Source organism: Trachypithecus francoisi, unplaced genomic scaffold (assembly GCF_009764315.1).
Source record: "Trachypithecus francoisi isolate TF-2019V2 unplaced genomic scaffold, Tfra_2.0 Lachesis_group3, whole genome shotgun sequence".
NCBI classification, from domain to species: Eukaryota; Metazoa; Chordata; class Mammalia; order Primates; family Cercopithecidae; genus Trachypithecus; species Trachypithecus francoisi.
The window spans coordinates 148,973,267-148,993,586 of NW_022681468.1; the positions used below are offsets into that span (position 1 = coordinate 148,973,267).

Below are 20,320 nucleotides of genomic sequence, written 5' to 3' on the forward strand. Positions count from 1 at the left end.
TGACAGGGCAGCTTGTAGGAAAGAGGTTCTTGGGGTCAGGGAAGAGGAGGAAGGTGTTAAACCGTTACTTTTCAATTTTGCCTAGGATCTCGAATGCTCCTGCTGACGGTGCCTGGATTGAGGTTTCAGAATGCCTTCAGAAGTCTCTAAAGTAGCCTACACGTTTTCTAGTTCAGACTATTCCAGCAGTTTCTGTCCATGTTGTTGTATATCTCCTCAGGAAGAACAAAGTGTAGAGAAATATGATCCTTCCTAAGTAAAAAGTAGGTCAGATCAGTAGTGTTGGATAAGCCTCCTCCTGTTGACTCCTTCCTCATAGTCTCCTCATTCTCCTTCATAGTGTTTTGTATTAAGTCACCTAGCATGTCACGTAGTGGGTTCTCAGTGCTTGCTAATTCTTATGAAAGAAAGCAGTTTTGGATCATTGACCACAGAATCTGCTCTCCTACTCCCTACTTTTTTGCCTCTTAAGAAACTATGCTTCCTTTTTACTGGTGTGTCAGGAGCACAGAAGAAAGAACAGCTGGTAAGGAGCAGAGAAGGAGAAAGATAACTAATTTTTGAAGGTTGGGAGAAATACTGTCCATTGATTTACTTCAGCAACTGCCTGACACATAATAGATATTCAGTAATACTTTCTTTGCACCTTGTAGCTTAAATGTCTTGAAGAAACAAAAATTGAATGCACAGGATCAAGGCACTAAAGCTCAAATAACACACTCTTGCAAGTTTCTCGTTTCCCTGTTTTATCAAGATATCTTTCATCTTTGTATCAGGCAATTTAGTGGCAACTCTTCGCTTTCCAACTGCTCACTGAGTCTTTCGGTCTCCTCCCCATTTTCCTAGTCGTCTTCGGTTGTGGATGTTGTAAACTCGACCATCCGTCTCTCAAGGTCCTTGCTTCAAGGTTTCCCAATGCTCTGGCGCTGTCCAAGCCCCGGTACTCCGGGAAGGAAGACCTCGGATTCATTTGACGGGCTCGTGGAGGCTGGGGGTCTGTGGAGCCCCGTGTGGGTGGGGCTGGGCGCGGCCGGGGCGGGGCCGGCTAGGAGCCCTAGGGAAAGGGTGAAAGACACAGTTGAGAAAGGCCCGCCGGGCATTGGTTTCACAGTTTCCACGAAGGCTTCGTGTGCAAGCCTGAGGAATCTAGGTGCCTCCCTCCTGCCTCGCCTTTCTTGATTCTAGAAGCTTCAGTAGGCTTTTCTGGGTTGCTGGGACCCGGAAAAGCAGCGGCTTCCACTCTGGGGGCGGGTCCCAAGGGTCTTGCTGCTGCTCTGGGGCCGTTTGGACTCCTGGTGTTGGGGGAGGGGCCAGGGAGGTGCTGCTCGCCTCTTCTTTTGCGCCTGCGCGGCGGGCTCCGAGCGGGTAGGAGCGCGTGCGCGGTGACGTGGACGTCCGGTGCGCGCGCGCAGGCTCTTCAGCTGGAGCGGACACACGGTGTGCGAACTGAACAGAATAACCCGCCCCCAGCGGGATGTGAAGGACTCCGGGTGAGGCCGGCCACGCCCCGCACGGTAACTCTCGGGCCTGGGTGGAGGGCATCGCTTAGTACTGGCCCGATTGGAGTTTTTCGAGAGTTTGAAGCTCTTGTGTATTTGAACGGCGTGAGAAACGTTCCGCTGAGAGAGCTTCGCACGCCCTCGCCAGGCCGGGCCTTGCGCGGGGCCGCCTTTGGCGCGCGCCTGTGGTCTCTGAGCGAGGCTGCGCATGTCACCTCGCGCGCGTCCCCAGCCTCACTTCCGCGTCGCTCAGCTACCTAACTGGGAGCATCGACGCCAGAGAGAGCGGCCACGAGGCGGGAGGGGTGAGAAGCGCCCATGGCTCGGCCCTGCCCTCGCGTGCGTGGGGTGCCGCTCCGCGTGGTACGGTCTGCGTGATGACTTACAGCCTGGCGCCGGGCTCTAGGTCGAGAGCCATGCTTACGCGCTTTGCAGTTTAGCGCCTAGGTCTCGTGGTTCTAGAACTCCAAGGGAAACGGTGTTGGCGTCGCTTTTCTGAGGAACTGAGCGCAGCGTTTTGACACCTGTGCAAACGTCTTTTCTAACAAGTAATTTCCGGCCAAATTGTTTGAGGCAGGACGGCAAGTTTAATAAAGGAGGGCGAGGAAGTGAGCTGTAGGAGTGGGGACTTGGTAAACAAAGGACTGGTGGTGTGTGAGTGCAGAAATGAAGGAGGGGAAAACAGGTGGGAAGAGCAGGTGTTATTTTCTTTTTTCCTCTGTGGGGCAGCCTTTACCTAGTTCTGTTGATGGGGTTTCCTGTTTCTGTTAAAGGGTCAAGTAGGTCTCTGCCCTCAGTGCAAGGTATCTGGGATATTAACAGCACCCCCCCGCCCCCCCCCACAAAGCTCCAGTAGCCAAAGTTGAGGAATCTGTGTGTCAGAAGAATATGGAGAAACTAGGTATCGTTTCAGACTGGGTCGAGAGTGCAAAGTGGTAGTGTCTTGCTGTACAGATTTTTGCTTTGCCTTTCGAACCCTGGGAATGCCTTCTTCCTCTGGCCGGGGTGGAAGCAGGACCGGGGTAAATGAGGTCTGAAAGGAGGGGTTGCTGATGGCAGACCAACATGAGAAACCAAAGTGCACTCTTTTAGAGGGAAGATAACTTTCCCAAGGTTCGCCTCGCCGGAGCAAACACGTGGATCATGAGAAGTCTCGAGCCCACCCGCGCGCGTGTTGTTGTAGAGCTTGCCAGGCTTATGCGGCTGAGTCCCTGGTTAACTGCTTGCTCTATTCGTTCTTTTTGGGCACGATGCCGCGGCTAGGCTGCAGGGAAAGTGCCTGGGGGCGGCGTGACGGCTGCTGGGAAGGGGGTTGGCCGCGGAGGGTCTGGTGGCTGGTTCTGTAGTCTCCAAGGTAACAAAATGCGGCTGGGTCCCGCAGAGAGATCCTCGGGTTCCGGACGGCTGCACGTGATCTGTCGGGACTCCTCTTCCCCGGAAGAGCTTTCCTTGCGGCATTTTTTCACGTGGTTCTTGGCCAGCTGTCCTTGGCAGTTGAAAAGCGGCGGTTTGTGGGTCATTAATAGTCGACGGCGTCTGCTCCTCTCCGGGAAGGCAGTGAGAACCTTTTACTTTCTTGAGTATCGGAACAGCGCTAGTGTTTCTTGCCGCCTACGGTTGTTTCTAGCGTTTGTGTGGGTTAAGTGGCTTGGGTCCACTTAACAGAAACACAGGCTAAGGACTTGAGGAAATTCAGTGCCCTGGGTACCTTGGCATACTTCAAGTTTGACTACAGCCCGTTTCTGCGTTAAAAGTTCTTCAAATTCTGCTTATCCAACTGCTAGGGACCTGTCAGCTTGTTGGCCCTGAGTTGTAGTTAAGGGTCCATTCTTAGCAATAGAAAATACTCCTGCGGCCAGCAGTAACAGATGGTATCTGGGAAGAGAAGGGGGCAGTACTGTCTTAGGCAGGTGCAATTCTGTGCCTTAAAACCTAAAAGTGTTTCAGATAATATTTTGACATTTGCCCTATAAGGTTGTGACGATAAAATGCCCAGGATATTGTCTGTTCCGAAGTGAGTAGTTCTTAATAGATAGCAAGTTTCATTTATTAAATTAGTAAAAAGCAAATGATGGTTAACAGCGATTAAGAAAGTATTAATAGTTGGCTATTTTACTGTCTTTGCCACCATTTGCTGTCATTTTCTTATTATATTTATATCCACATTCTGTTTTTAAAAAACTTAAAATTTCTTTACCCAGTGTTTATTGGTAAATGAAATCTCAGTGAACCTGTTCTCTTGAAATTTGAGTTTCACAAATATAATTTAACTTAACCATATTCTTGTAGTGAAGGATTATGTTAAGGAATATACTAACATCTTGGTGCCTGCCATATTACTGTATTTATTGTATGAAAGGGTTGTAGATGTTTGTAGCAATTTGGAAAACGTTGAGAATGTGTTGCTTAGCATTTGAATATCTGTGTTTTTAAATCATGGTATTGACTTGGAATTTTGATTTTGTGTAACTAATTTTTGGGGTTGAGCACAGTACATAAATCATTGAATTAGGAAACTAGTAAAACTAGTGTATCTTGTGAGTTGTATGAGGGTCATTGCTTTAGTAGATAAACATTTCCCAAAGAGGTCACTGGTGAAAAGACATTAAAATAGGGAGTCTGAAATTGTAGCAATTTATGGAACGTGTCAGATTACTTAGCTAAAAAATGTTTTCTATGATAGCTTTTGTGTGTGTGTATGTCTTCTGGTGTGAATTTTCCCCTCCACAATGTATTTTGTTAGCTTTTTATTATAGCTGTTTTATCTAAATAAAAAAATACTTGATGTTGAAAAGCCGAATTGAACGTTTTTGAATGTTAAGGTGTATATGTATGTACCAAAATTGTGGTTTTCATTAAAGCTTTTAGTTTACAAGAGTATTTTTAGGATGTTGCTAGAAGATTTATTTCTTCATGAGTAGCCTACCCCTTTCTTTTCTTTATTGTTATTGTTATTATTCTTATTTTGAGACCGAGTCTCTATCTCGAAGGCTAGAGTGCAGTGGCGCTGTCTCGGCTCATTGCAACATCTGCCTCCCGGGTTCAAGTGATTCTTGTGCCTCATCCTCCCAAGTAGCTGAGACTACAGGTGCACAACATGACACCTGGCTAATTTTTGTATTTTTTGTAGAGAGAGCGTTTTGTCATGTTAGCCAAGCTGGTCTTGAACTCCTGACATCAAGTGATCCACTGGCCTCAGCCCCTTAAAGTGCTGGGATTACAAGCGTGAGCCACTGCCCCCCCCCCGCCTAGCCTACCCTTTTCTAAAGTACATTTGAGTTTTGCAGTTGGCTTAAGATTATCTTAGACTTTTGAGTGGTCTTGGTGTCTGAAACAGCTGAATATCCTTAATTGACTGCCTTTTGATTAGAAAATTCAAATGTTTTGCAATATTTATCTTAGAAAAGAAAAGAAAATTCATATGGTAGCTCCAAACCTAGGCATATGCTTATAGTGAAGTGGAATCTGTGCTTAGATTTGATGTAGAATAAGAATTTCATTCCATGTTCTTAAACCAGTAGCTGTTATGGCTCAAGATAGAGATGGTTTTAGTTGTAAATTAAGTCTTTAATTCAATGCATTTTCATCAACTAATGGATTAATTTGATTAGTGGAGTTAAAAACCGGTCTTATACAAATTGTAAGTCAGAAAGCTTGTTTTCTTGTCTTCAGGCACATTTTTACATTTTTTTTTTAGATGCCTGTGCACAAAGTTGAAATAGGTTAATATGACTTCTCTGCACTAATTTTTTGGTTAGGCAAAAAGAAAAACTCAAAATGTGTGTATATAAAGTTAGTGTAAAATTTACTTCAAGTGCAGTCTAATATTCACTAAACTGGGTTTTTGTCGGTTGCATCTTTGACATTTCATAGATTAATCTTTAAAAGATAGTAATTCTTTTGTTGTTGTTGTTGTTGTTTTTTGAGGCGGAGTCTCGCTCTGTTGCCCGGACTGGAGTGCAGTGGCGGATCTCAGCTCACTGCAAGCTCCGCCTCCCGGGTTTACGCCATTCTCCTGCTTCAGCCTCCCGAGTAGCTGGGACTACAGGCGCCCGCCACCTCGCCCGGCTAGTTTTTGAGTAATTCTTTTTTTTTGAGACGGAGTCTCGCTCTGTCACCCAGGCTGGAGTGCAGTGGCGGGATCTCAGCTCACTGCAAGCTCCGCCTCCCGGGTTTACGCCATTCTCCTGCCTCAGCCTCCCGAGTAGCTGGGACTACAGACGCCCGCCACCTCGCCTGGCTAGTTTTTGTATTTTTTTAGTAGAGACGGGGTTTCACCGTGTTAGCCAGGATGGTCTCGATCTCCTGACCTTGTGATCCGCCCGTCTCGGCCTCCCAAAGTGCTGGGATTACAGGCTTGAGCCACTGCGCCCGGCCCAAAAGGTAGTAATTTTTAAAGAATTGGTTAAAACTTCTCTGTCTTGGTTTTACCGGTAATGATCTGAAAATCAAAATTTCCCCATCTCTACTAAAAATACAAAATATTAGCCGGGCGTGGTGGCGGGCGCCTGTAGTCCCAGCTACTCAGGAGGCTGAGGCAGGAGAATGGTGTGAACCCAGGAGGCAGAGCTTGCAGGGAGCCGAGATCCTGCCACTGCACTCCAGCCTGGGCGACAGAGCGAGACTCTTCTCAAAAAAAAAAAAAGAAAAAAAAGAAAGGTAATGTTTAAGAAATTTGGCACCTTTTCATGTAATTTATAGGTTTGGGATAACAAATTTTTTTTTCATATACTTCTTTGCTGCCTTAGTCATGTTAAATACACCTAAGGATGTTGTGCTCACGTGGAACACATACACAAAAAGGATGTTTTACATACTTACAAAAATAATTGGTGATTTGTAACAAAACTTTGAAGTTTATGAGTTAATAAATACAAGCTAGGAGTTTGCATTGTTTGAATTATACATCATTGTAGAGGTTTTTTTTTTTGCCAGTTCTTTGAGCTTTAATATTTTACCTTATTTGTGACTTCTCAGTCTGTTTAGTTTTGTTTTGTCAGGTTTAGAAAACCAACTTCATAGGTAAAAGCTTGAGGCAGCTTTTGAAAAGAATCACTGTAAATTTTATCTGTCTTTTAAAAATAAACTTCTCATCAGAGGAGAGATTTTTTGTTGTTGTTGTTCCTCACCTTCCCTGATATTAGTGCTTTAGTGTTAGGAAGTGAATTTCTATTTTTATCTCTAGTCATAATAGGAAACAATAGTAAACCTTTTGAAGCCTTGATTTTAAAAATATCTATTATCTATAGACTAACAGATATTTTAAGCTTTGGAGGTGTATGACCAATTTTGTAAGAAGAGGTAAAATTCAGATTAGATGCTTTTACTGCTCATCATTAGCCCTGATGAAAGGTAAAATACTTTTTAATTATAATGAAGACTAATAATGGCTGAATTTGATTAGGATTACTGACCCACTTACACAGGGGTGGGGAAGTATCATCTTCCTTTTTGTATAAAAACTAGAAGCTGTAGCTTTTATTTAGTATATCACTTCAGTTGATTTTAGCTGTCAGATTTCTTTTTTTTTTTTTTTTGATACAGGGTCTCACTCTGTTATCTAGACCGGAGTGCAGTGGCCCCATCACAGCTCACTGCAGCCTCAGCCTCCCCACCCCCAGGCTCAAGTGATCCTCTCACCTCAGCCACTCAAGTAGCTGGGACTACAGGTACACACCATTGTAGAGATGGAGTCTCACTGTGTTTTCCAGGTTGGTCTCAAACTCCTGGGCTCAAGTGATCCTCCTGCATTAGCCTCCCAAAGTTGTGGGATTATAGGCATGAGTCACCACGGCCGGCCTCAGATTTCTTTATTATAACTTTTTATTGGGATACAGTTCACATAACATAATTCATCATTTTAAAGTATACACCGAAAAGAAATCCCACACCCATTAGTAGTTAGTCCCAGTTACCCCTTTGCCTGAAACCACTAATCTACTTAGTGTTTCTCTAGATTTGCCTGTGTTAGACATCTCATATAAATGGAATCATACAATATACATGACCTTTTTCTTTATAACCTTTAATAATTAATTTAATTTTAACTTTGTTATTTTTTTAAAGAGATGGGGTCTCACTCTGTCTCCTAGGCTGGAGTGTAGTGATATGGTTATGGCTCACTGCAACCTGAACTTCCAGGGCTGCTGAAGGTGTCCTCCTGTCTCAGCCTCCTAGCCACCATACCTGCTAATTTTTTTTCTTTTTTTTTTTTGGTAGAGACCGACTCTGGCTATTTTGACCAGGCAGGTCTTGGACTCTTGACCTCAAATGTTTCTCCCACCTCGGCCTCCTAAAGTGCTGGAATTACAGGCGTGAGCCACTGCACCTGCCCACCTAGCCTGTTTTTTAGTTTTTAAAGATTGTGTGTTCACAAGGCACAAAATTTAGAAAGTGTAAAAGGGTGTCTTTTCCAAGTCATCAAGTTTTCCTTGGATATGACCAATACTACTGTTTTCTGTCTTTCCAGAGATAGTCTGTGTAAAGCAAATATGTACCTGTTCTTTTTCATTCTTTGGTTTATTTATTTTAAAGACCGAAATACTGTCTATTTCTTTGACTTTATTAAGGAAAAAACTTCTGCAAGTGTTGAAAAACTACCTATCAGGTACTATGTTCACTGCTTGGATGATGGGATCATTAGAAGCCCAAACCTTATATTATGCAGTACACTTATATAAACAAACCTGCACGTGTACTCCCTGTCTGAAGTTTAAGAAGTACAATAAAAAACTTTTAGGCCGGGCACGGTGGCTCACGCCTGTAATCCCAGCACTTTGGGAGGCCAAGGTGGGTGGATCATGAGGTCAGGAGATTGAGACCATCCTGGCTAACATGGTGAAACCCTGTCTCTACTAAAAACACAAAAAAATTAGCCGGGTGTGGTGGCGGGTGCCTGTAGTCCCAGCTGCTGGGGAGGCTGAGGCAGGAGAATGACGTGAACCCGGAAGGCGGAGCTTGTAGTGAGTGGAGATTGCGCCACTGCACTCCAGCCTGGGCAATAGAGCGAGACTCCATCTCAAAAACAAACAAACAAAAAAACTTTTAAAAGACATGTGGCATAATTTACAACTCTTCTGAACATTTTGCGCTTAATATATCTTGTAGATATTTTTTGCATGCATTCATTAAGCTTATACATTCTCTTTTATGACTGTTATCATTCCAGTCTATGGATGTGCCATCATTTGTTTTACCACTTTAAGGACTTCTGTCTTCCTGTCTAGTCTTTTGCTGTTATAAATGGGAATTCAGGGGATAATCTTGTGTAGATATAGTTTATCATAGGTGTGTGTATTTAAAATAAAGTCCTATAGTGGGTTGTATCAGTGAATTAAAAAAACTTACGAAGTCCTGGAAAAACTTCTTTGTTGTAGGATGATATATGGATTTGTACTTTTGATATTTTCAAATTGCCTTCTCTCAGAGATTCTGTTATTTTATACTCCCAGTAACTGGTTAGGGGAGAATGCTGGTTGACCTATACCCTTTCCAACACTACCAGGCTTTGATTTTTGCCAGTCTGATAAGTAAAAAAACAATATCTCAAGATGATTTTAATTTGCTTTCTTCTTCACTATATACATATTCATAGCCATTTGCGTTTATTATCCTTTACTTATTTTTCTGTTAGGTATTTGGTCTTGTTGATTTGTAGGAAGCCTATAAAAATTATTATTACCATTAATGTATTTTTATTTTATTTTTTTGAGTCAGAGTCTCGCCCTGTCACCCAGGCTGAAGTGCAGTGGTGCCATCTTGGCTCACTGCAGCTCCACCTCCTGGGTTCAAGCGATTCTCTTGTCTTAGCCTCCTAAGTAGCTGGGATTATAGGCGCACACCACCATGTCCAGCTAATTTTTTAAATTTTTAGTAGAGATGGGGTTTCACCATGTTGGCCAGGCTTGTCTTGAACTCCTGACCTCAAGTGATCTGACCTCCTTGGTCTCCCAGAGTGCTTGGATTACAGGCGTGAGCCACTGCTCCCGGCCACTATTATTTTTTAATAGAGACAGGCTTTCACTATGTTGGACAGGCTGGTCTGAGACTCCTGACTTCAAGCGATCCTCCAGCCTTGGCCTCCCAAAGTGCTGGGATTATAGGTGGGAGTCACCATGTCTAGTCTCCTTTTTGTATTAGGGAAATGAGTTCTGTATAAGTTGCACATACCTTTTCCTGGTTAGTTGTTTGCTTTTTGATTTTGCCAGATTAAAAAATTTACAGAATATTACATTTTATTTTTATTTCTTTGAGACAGTCTTTCCCTGTCACCCACGCTGGAGTGCAGTGGCGTGATCTTGGCTCAGTGCACCTTCTGCCTCCTGGGTTCAAGTGATTCTCGTGCCTCAGCCTCCTGAGTAGCTGGGACTACAGGCATGCACCACTACACCCAGCTAATTTTTTAGTTTTTAATAGAGATGGGGTTTTGCCATGTTGGCCAGGCTAGTCTCGAATTCCTGGCCTGAAATGATCCACCGGCCTTGGCCTCTCAAAGTACTGGGATTGCAGGTGTGAGCCACTGCACCTGGCCTTATATAATATTAAATTTATCAACTTTTTTTTTTTTTCCTGCTTTACTGGTTTTAGGTTTTGTGCCTCATAAAAACACTTTTCTCAGGATTTAGGAATAAAAAAATTAAATATTGGATTCATCTGGAATTTTTTTCAGTGTAAGTTCCACTGAGTTCCAGTGATTTGTCATGGCTTCTTTAAATGTGTGTACTAAGAAGTTAAGATAGCTTTTTACTTACTTGTGGAACCATGTCTTCTGAACCATGTGAAGAACTAATTCTGTACAATTAGCTCTTTGTAATGAAAATGGAAATTTACTTATTTAATTTACTCATCACAGGGGAACTTGCTATATAAAGGAATCTTCTGGCAAATTAATTCATAAAGTGTTAGGATGCTTTAAAAATGCATAACCTTCAAATTTAACTTTTTAATTTTGTATACTTTTATTTTTTTAAATAATGAATATATACTTTTGTTTCTTTGTGTGAGATTATAGTATTTATAGTGAATTGTTAGAGGATTAGGATATGAGCGACTTAACTAATTAGATTAAAATGAACTTTAAAAAATGATTAGATATTCCAGAATAAATATTCTTACTGTGATTGAAAGAAAAGCTTAGAAGCAAAGTCTTAAAAGAATTTAGGAATATTTTGGGGATGACATCATTCTTGTATTTTTGTTCAAGAAATAAATACTCACTTGATTAAAGGGTGTTTTTTGTTTTTGGTTTTTTTGCTTGTTTCTTAGGATGGGAAGGCCATTGTGACTATGTGGTGATTACAGTTGTCTTACTACTGAGTTTCCTACTGAAATCATGGAGGAGAAACAGCAGATTATATTGGCTAATCAAGATGGTGGAACAGTGGCAGGAGCAGCACCTACCTTCTTTGTCATCTTAAAGCAGCCAGGAAATGGCAAAACTGATCAAGGAATTTTGGTTACTAATCAGGATGCCTGTGCTTTGGCTAGTAGTGTGTCATCACCAGTAAAATCTAAAGGGAAGATTTGCCTTCCAGCTGATTGTACTGTGGGTGGAATCACTGTTACCCTCGATAACAATAGTATGTGGAATGAGTTCTATCATCGAAGCACAGAGATGATTCTGACCAAGCAAGGAAGACGCATGTTTCCTTATTGTCGTTATTGGATAACAGGTTTAGATTCAAATTTGAAGTATATTCTTGTCATGGATATATCTCCTGTGGATAACCATCGTTATAAGTGGAATGGTCGTTGGTGGGAACCCAGTGGGAAGGCTGAACCTCATGTTTTGGGGAGGGTTTTTATTCATCCAGAATCTCCTTCCACAGGTCATTATTGGATGCATCAACCAGTATCTTTCTATAAACTCAAACTTACCAACAATACACTGGACCAAGAAGGGCATATCATCTTGCACTCTATGCATCGTTACCTGCCAAGGCTTCATTTGGTGCCTGCAGAAAAGGCTGTGGAGGTGATACAATTAAATGGCCCTGGTGTCCACACTTTTACCTTCCCACAGACTGAATTCTTTGCAGTCACAGCTTATCAGAACATTCAGATTACTCAGCTGAAAATAGATTACAATCCATTTGCCAAAGGCTTTCGGGATGATGGGCTGAATAGTAAGCCCCAAAGAGATGGAAAACAAAAGAACAGCTCTGACCAAGAAGGGAATAATATTTCCAGTTCTTCTGGTCATCGGGTCCGTCTTACAGAAGGTCAGGGGTCAGAGATACAACCAGGTGATTTGGATCCTTTGTCAAGGGGTCATGAAACATCAGGCAAGGGTTCGGAGAAGACTTCCCTTAATATAAAACGAGACTTTCTTGGTTTCATGGATACTGATTCAGCACTTAGTGAAGTTCCTCAATTGAAGCAAGAGATTTCTGAATGGTAAGTAGTAGTTTTTCTGTTCTTAGAAATAAAAGGAAGATTGCGAATGGGCCAGGTGTTGGATTTAACATCTTGGTTCTGTGGAATGCTACAGATGTTGATAAATGTAAGTCACTATAAAATGTACTACAACTGCTTTTACGTTCTGTGAAGTGACAGATAATTTTTCTGTAATGAGAATCAGTTGGGTTCAGGATCTAAAATTGTAGGCAAATTGGATAATTTATCTGAATTATTCATATGTATTTAGAATGTTCCTTCATATTCTTGGGGGATTGGTTCCAGGACCACCCGAGGATACCAACACCTTACTACGTTTGAGACTCCATCTCAAAAAAAAAAGAAAATCATACCAATTGTGACAACATAGATGTGCCTAGAGAATACTGTGCTAAGTGAAATAAGCAAAACAAAAAAGACAAATACTGCAAAGTATTCATAAAAGTAGAAAGTAGAATGGTGGATGCCATGGGGTAGAGAAAGACTGAAAGATGTTGGTCAAAGGGTACAAAGCTTCAGTTATGCCAGGTAAATTTTAAAGCAACAGTAAACATGCTATTTTAACTAGTAATAATTTCCAGCTGCTTCTTTGGGCAATTTATGGATTAGGATATCCCTCAGGCAGTAAATTCACAAGTATTAGGTACAAATAATGACTGTAAATGCATTTTGTGCCTTGTGTAGATAAGTTTTGTTTCCATTATGATTTGGGGTTTTCTTCCCTTCTTCAATTATAGTAGGCCCACCACATCTTCTGGTTCTGCATCCACAGATACAACTGGCCAACTAAGGTACTTGAGTATCCTCAGATTTTGGTATCTGGGGAGGGTCCTGGAACCAGTCCCCCTCAGATACAGAAAGTTGCCTGTAATCATGAGTTGTCTATACAGTCAGTCTTCCATGGAGGCTGCAGTTGTGTGTTCAACCAACCACAAATCCAAAATATTTGGGATGGGATGGGGGGGAGGATTTCACAAAGTTCCAAAAAGCAAAACTTGAATTTGACTATTGTGAATGATACTGTTGTTTTTTTTTGTTTGAACTTACGTTATTTTTGTTTGTTTATTTTTTTTGAGATGGAATCTCGCTCTGTTGCTCAGGCTGGAGTGCAGTGGCGCCTTCTCGGCTCACTGTAACCTCTGGCTCCGAGGTTCAGGCGATTCTCCTGTCTCAACCTCCCGAGTAGCTGGGATTGCAGGTGTGTGCCACCATGCCCGGCTAAATTTTTTGATTTTTTTTTTTTTTAGTAGAGATGGGCTTTCACCATGATGGCCAGGCTGGTCTCAAACTCCTGACCTCAGGTGATCCACCCGCCTCGGCCTCCCAAAGTGTTGGAATTACAGATGTGAGCCACTATGCCTGGCCTGAACTTGCCTTATTTTTATTTTTATTTTTTTATTTTTTGAGACGGAGGCTCAGGCTGGAGTGCAGTGGCATGATCTGGGCTCACTGCAAGCTCCGCCTCCCAGGTTCACGCCATTCTCCTGCCTTAGCCTCCCGAGTAGCTGGGACTACAGGCGCCTACCACCACACCTGGCTAATTTTTTGTATTTTTAGTGGAGATGGGGTTTCACGGTGTTAAGCCAGGATGGTCTTGATCTCCTGACCACGTGATCCGCCCGCCTTGGCCTCCCAAAGTGCTGGGATTACAGGTGTGAGCCACTGCGCCCAGCCATTATTTTGATTTTTAAACCCAAGTTCAGCAAAAGTAAAGAAATCCCTGCACACGAATTCCCTTTACTTTCCTTTTCTTGCAAAAATTGTAGGCCACTAACAGCTACTATTTTTTGAATTTGGAATCACCATGCTCATGAGTTCCCCTTGCCTTGTCTATGAGCTGGTTATTGCTTTGCTTTTCCTAAGGATTGTTGCAGCAGGAGTAAGTGTTACTCAAGCAATGCATACAGTTTTTTTGTCAAAGGGGAAAGGTTCTTTCAGGTTATACTTTTTGCTGTGGTATTGTTTGTAATTGCAACTGGTGGATGCCATCTTTAAACTTGATTCTTCAGCCACAGCTTAATCATCTTGATTAACATAATTAAAATAAGATTTAAACAGTTGACCACAAATTATATTTTTACCCTTGTTATCCAGAAATAGTTTAGTGTACCGTTGGATGATGCAGAATTTATTAAAATTCCTTTGGAGGATAGGGCCTGAAGAAGTTCCTTAGGTTAAAGGGTCAGATGTATGTTGGTTTGTTTTTTGAGGCAGTGTATGGCTCTGTCACTTAGAATAGGGTGCAGTAGTGCAATCACGGCTCACTGCAGCCCTGACTTCCTGGACTTGGGTGATTCTCTTACCTCAGCCTCCTGAGTAGCTGGAACTACAGGCATGCATCACCATGCCTGACTGATTTTTTGTATTTTTAGTAGAGACCAGGTTTTGCCATGTTGCCCAGGCTGACCTCAAACTTGTGAGCTGAAGTGATCTGCCAGCCTTGACCTTTTACAGTGCTGGGATTACAGGCGTGAGCCACCATACCCGGCCAGGCTTATTTTTTTTGTTATAGAAAGCAGCTGTTGGGATTACATATGGTTGAGCTTTTGATTTTAATGAATCAAGAGAGTGGTTCAGATTTATTAACATGTAGTATCTCTGTCACTGAAGGGAGAAAAGCAATTCGAATCATGCTCCAAGAAATAGCATTATCTTTATGTGTGAAAATGGTATTTAGCTATATGTAAACTTTTTCTCTAAATGCTTGATATGGGAGCAGAAATTATTTTTAGGCAAGAGTTGGGCAAATCTGGCCTATAACTTATTTTAGTGTGTATACAAGAATATGTGACAGAGACCATAGATGCTTGTAAAGCCTAAAATATTTACTGTCTGTTCCTTTACAGGAAATAATTGCCAACCTCTGATTTAAGGGTCTAAAAAATTATATACACGTGTGTGCACGTGCACACACACGCACCCCTCCACACTATTTTCCTCGCTGCAACCTCTACCTCCTGGGTTCAAGTGATTCTGGGTTCAAGTGCCTCAGCCTCTAGATTAGCTGGAATTGCAGGTGCATACCACCATGCCTGGCTAATTTTTGTAGTTTTAGTAGAGACAGAGTTTCACCATGTTGTCCAGGCTGGTCTCGAACTCCTGGCCTCAAGTGATCCTCCTGCCTCAGCCTCCCAAAGTGCTGGGATTACAGGCATGAGCCACCATGCACAGCTGTTGTAGTCTTTTTCTTCTTCTTTTTTTTTTTCTTTTTTTTTTTTTTTTGAGATGGAGTTTTGCTCTTGTTTCCCAGCCTGGAGTGCAGTGGCACGATCTTGGTTCATTGCAACCTCTGCTTCCTGGGTTCAAGTGATTCTCCTGCCTCAGCCTCTGAAGTAGCTGGGATGACAGGCATGTGCCACTACGCCTGGCTAATTTTCGTATTTTTAGTAGAGATGGGGTTTCACCATGTTGGCCAGGCTGGTCTTGAACTCCTGACCTCAGGTGATCCACCTGCCTCAACCTCCCAAAGTGTTGGAATTATAGGCATGAGCCACCGTCCATGGCCATCTTGTAGTCTTATCTATGACTTTGACCTCTTCTCCCATCTAATATTGATTATTATTTTGTTTTGAGACGGACTCATGCTGTGTTGTCCAGGCTGGAGTGCAGTGGCACAATCTCGACTCACTGCAACCTCTGCCTCCTGGGTTCAAGCAATTCTTTGCCTCAGTCTCCCGACTAACTGGGATTACAGGCATGTGCCGCCACACCTGGCTAATTTTTGTATTTTTGGTAGAGGTGGGGTTTTGCCATGTTGGACAGGCTGACCTCAGGTGACCCACCCAACTCAGCCTCCCAAGTGCTGGATTACAGGGGTGAACCACAAATCCCACCAATTGCTGTTTTTTATTTTTATTTTTTGAGACAGAGTCTGGCTCTATTGCCTCAGCTGGAATGCAGTGGCGCAATCTTGGCTCACTTCAACTTCTACCTCCCAGGTTCAAGCAATTCTCCTGCCTCAACCTCTGGGGTAGCTGGGATTACAGGTGCCCGCCACCATGCCCAATGGAGTCTCGCTCCGTCACCCGGGCTGAAATGTAGTGGCATGATCTGGGCGCACTGCAATCTCTGCCTCCTGGGTTCAAATGATTCTCCTGCCTCAGCCTCCTGAGTAGTTGGAACTACAGGCGTGCGCCACCACGTCCAGCTGTTTTTTTGTATTTTTAGTAGAGATGGGCTTTCACCATGTTGGTCAGGATGGTCTCGATCTCTTGACCTCTTGATCTGCCTGCCTTGGCCTCCCAGAGTGCTGGGATTACAGGTGTGAGCCACAGTGCCCTGCCAATAGTGATTATTTTTAAAGCTACTGATATCTGTAACTTATTTGTCTCTCTTCTTAGTTCCAGACCTCTAGATCAAAATGTTCATTATTATAGACAATTCCAACTGAATTTTTCTTTTTACTTTTAAATCCTGCCCTTTTTTTTTTGCATTAGCTATCGTAGTCATTCAAGTCGGAAAACTGTGCATTATTTTTGCCTGATTACGTAAACCTGTTAAGTTATTCTCCTATTGATGCGTATTTGGATTGTTTCTAGTTTTTGACTATTATGAATAAAATTAATATGAACTTTCTTATACGTGTCTTTGGTGGACATATGCGCTAGTGTCTTTTTGTTATATGTCTAGGAGGAGAATTGCTGGGTCATAGAGTAGGCATACTTTTAATAGACACTGCCAGAATTTTCCAAAAGGATGATACCAGTTTACACTTCTACCAAAAATGTATTATGAGAGTTCCTGTTATTTCAACATCTTTGTCAGCACATGTGGTATTGTCTTTTTTGTTTTTAGCTATTCTGATTTCATTATCTCTAGAGGCTACTGCTGCTTTTTTTTTTTCCTGTCTTTTTTTTTTTGAGTCAAGATCTTGCTCTGTTTCTCAGGCTGGATTGCAGTGGCAGGTTCATGACTTGCTGTAGCCTTGACCTCCTGGCCCTAGCGATCCTCTTGCCTCGGCCTCCCTAGTAGCTGGGACTACAGGCATGCACCACCACACCTCTTTTACATGACCTTCAAACATTTGGGGGAAAATTATACTCCTTTATGATTTCTGTTATCTTTTATTTGTAACTGAATACCTTTTCGTTTCAGGTACTTTTCTAAGTACCAAATGAAACAAATTCCTGCATTATGGATCTTAGGTTTACATAATTCCAACATAAGCTCAGCTTTTCCATGTGTGACATAGTTTTCCGATGTTTTTCCATTTGATTAGTTGATTGCACACTACCATGGGTGCACCTCGAGTTTCTCGCACATATATTTTTCTCCCAAGAAAGCTCATCAGAATGCAAGTGAGTGAGAATGACATTGTTATAGAGAGAATCACTTTGGTTTGATTTTTTTGAGACAAAGTCTCACACTGTTGTGCCAGCTGGAGTGCAGTGGTACAATCTCAGCTCATTGCAACCCCCACCTCCTGGGTTCCAGTGATTATCCTGCCTCAACCTCCCGAGTAGCTGGGATTTCAGGCACACGCCACCATGCCTGGGTAGTTTTATGTAGGGGTTTCACTATGTTGGCCAGGCTGGTCTCATGATCCGCCTGCCTTGGCCTCCCCAAGTGCCGGGATTATAGACGTGAGCCACTGCGCCTGGTCTGGTTTGATATATTTAAAACGAGAATTAATTCACAAATGTCAATATTAGACAAATATGAACAGTTTTACAAATATGCTGTTCCCACAGTTTGGAATCCTGCTTTTTTCCCCAACATTTTCCTTTCTATGGCAGGCATTTTTAAGGGGCTGCATTAGTATCCATAAGATGTATTTAATCAGTTCTCTGTTGATGGCTCTTGAAATTGTTTTAGTTTTTTTAGCCACTACAAATAATGCTTCAGTAAAATTTCTTACACGCAGTTTTTATACACTTTTGCGAATATAGCGATTAATTATTCGGAATGGAATCGTCTAGATCAAGATTTTAAATTTTAATTAGTTGTTAAATTATATTCTAAAAGGTTATAACCATTTATATCCCTACCCATAGTACATGAACCTGCTGATTTTTATATCATCTTTGCTGCTGTTACTGTAGTCCAAAATACCATCCCTGCTGCATAACATCTGCCTGGTTTCCCAGCTGCTTTTGCCCCCACAATCCCATGCTCTATTTGGTAGACAGAAGGATCTTTGAAAAATATGACTTACAGGGGATTATGTCCCCTCTTAAAATTCTTCAGTGGCTTTCCATTGCACTTGAAGGCCGCTTGCCTGATCTCTGGCCTTATTCCATTTATCTGTTGATGGACACTTGGATAGCTTCTACCTTTTTGCTACTGTGAATAATGGAATTACGAGTTCAATTTTTTTTTTTGGAGATTGAGTCTCATTCTGTCGCCCTCAGGCAGGGTTGCAGAGGTGTGATCTTGGCTCACAGCAACCTCTGCCTCCCGCATCCCCCGCATCTAGGTGATCCTCCTGTGTCCAAGTGATCCTCCTACCCCAGCCTCCAGAGTAGCTGAGATTATAGGCATGTGCTGCCACACCCAGCTAATTTTTATATTTTTATTAGAGGCGGGGTTTTGCCATGTTGGCCAGGCTGGTTTTGAACTCCTGACCTTAGGCGATCTATCCACCTCAGCCTCTCAAGTGCTGGATTACATGGGTGAGCCACTGTACCTGGCCAATGACTTCTTTCGGGTGTATACCCAGAAGTAGAATTGCTGGATCATATGGTAATTCTATTTTTAATTTTTTGAGGAACCACAATACTGTTTTCCAAAGTGGCTGAACCACTCTACATTCCCATCAACAGTGCACAAGTGTTCTAATTTCTCCTTATCCTGGCCAGCACTTACTGTTTTTAATAATAGCCATTTTAATGGGTATGGAGGGATAGCTCCTTATGGTTTTTAATTTGCATTTCCTTAATGATTGACAATGTTACTTAGGCATCTTTCCATATGCTTATTTATTGTTTGTATAAGGAGAAATGTTTATTCAAGAGCTTTGCCTATTTAAAAATTGAGTCATTATTTTGTTGTTGAGATGCCGGAGTTCTTTTTTTTTTCTTTTGAGACGGAGTCTCGCTCTGTCGCCCGGGCTGGAGTGCAGTGGCCGTATCTCAGCTCACTGCAAGCTCCGTCTCCCGGGTTTACGCCATTCTCCTGCCTCAGCCTCCCGAGTAGCTGGGACTACAGGCACCGCCACCTCACCCGGCTAGTTTTTTTGTATTTCTTTTTAGTAGAGACGGGGTTTCACCGTGTTAGCCAGGATGGTCTCGATCTTCTGACCTCGTGATCCGCCCGCCTCGGCCTCCCAAAGTGCTGGGATTACAGGCTTGAGCCACCGCGCCCGGCCGGTCTGCGATCAATTTTGAATTTTTTTTTCTTGACACAGAGTCTCTGTCACCCAGGCTGGAGTGCAGTGGTGTTATCTCGACTCACTGCAACCTCTGCTTCCCGGGTTCAAGCGATTCTCCTGCCTCAGCCTCCCAAGTAGTTGGCGCTTGCCACCATGCCTGGCTAATTTTTGTATTTTTAGTAGAGATGAGGTTTTGCTATGTTGACCAGGCTGGTGTCAAACTCCTGACCTCAAGTGATTGGCCTGCCTCAGCCTCCCAAGTAGTTGGCGCTTGCCACCATGCCTGGCTAATTTTTGTATTTTTAGTAGAGATGAGGTTTTGCTATGTTGACCAGGCTGGTGTCAAACTCCTGACCTCAAGTGATTGGCCTGCCTCAGCCTCCCAAAGTGTTGGGATTACAGGCGTGAGCCACCACGTCTGAGTATTTTTATTAGTGGTATAAGGTAAGGGTTCAGCTTCATTCTTTCGCATGTGTGTATCCAGTTTTCCCATCACCATTCATTGAAAAGACTGTCCTGACTGAGTGCGGTGGCTCACACCTGTAATCCCAGCACTTTGGGAGGCTGAAGTGGGCTGATTACGAGGTCAGGAGTTTGGGACCAGTGTGGCCAACATAGTGAAACCCTGTCTCTACTAAAAATACAAAAAAAAATTAGCCAGGCATGGTGGTGCACACCTGTAGTCCCAGCTACTCAGGAGGCTGAGGCAGGAGAATTGCTTGAACCTGGGAGGTGGAGGTTGCAGTGAGCCGAGATTGTGCCACTGCCCTCCAGCCTGGGCAGCAGAGCGAGACTCCGTCTCAAAAAAAAAAAAACAAAAAACAAAAAGACTGCCTTTTTCCCGTTGAATGGTCTTTGCACCTGTTGAAAATCAATTGACCACATATGTACAGATTGATTTCTCAGCTCTCTGTATTCTGTTTGCCTGTATGTTTATCTTTATGCCAGTATGACATTATTTTGATCACTAGAAATTTTCAAATTGGGCAGTGTGGGACCACCAACTTTGTTCCTGTTTTTCAAAGTTGTTTTTGCTATTTAAGGTCCCTTGAGATTCCATTTTCTTTCTCTTTTTATTTTTTTGAGACTGAGTCTTGCTCTGTTGCCCAGGCTGGAA

The 20,320-nt window shown here is 42.8% G+C and overlaps 1 protein-coding gene across 10 annotated transcripts in view; it reads left to right on the forward strand.

Annotated features, from left to right (window-relative positions):
• MGA (MAX dimerization protein MGA) overlaps nt 1-20,320 on the forward strand; it is a 177,122-nt gene that overhangs the window by 67,819 nt on the left and 88,983 nt on the right. For 5 of the 10 annotated variants that reach the window (XM_033190487.1, XM_033190496.1, XM_033190494.1 and 2 more), the window contains exons 1-2: nt 912-1,514; nt 10,764-11,894. The exons of 1 other annotated variant lie outside the window; for it this stretch is intronic. In XM_033190487.1, coding sequence (XP_033046378.1) covers nt 10,831-11,894 — 1,064 coding nt within the window. In that variant the 5' untranslated portion in view covers nt 912-1,514; nt 10,764-10,830. Of the gene's footprint in view, nt 1-911; nt 1,515-1,545; nt 1,863-10,763; nt 11,895-20,320 lie in introns of those variants that run through there. 4 more of the 10 variants (XM_033190489.1, XM_033190492.1, XM_033190491.1 and 1 more) reach the window with 3 other exon arrangements.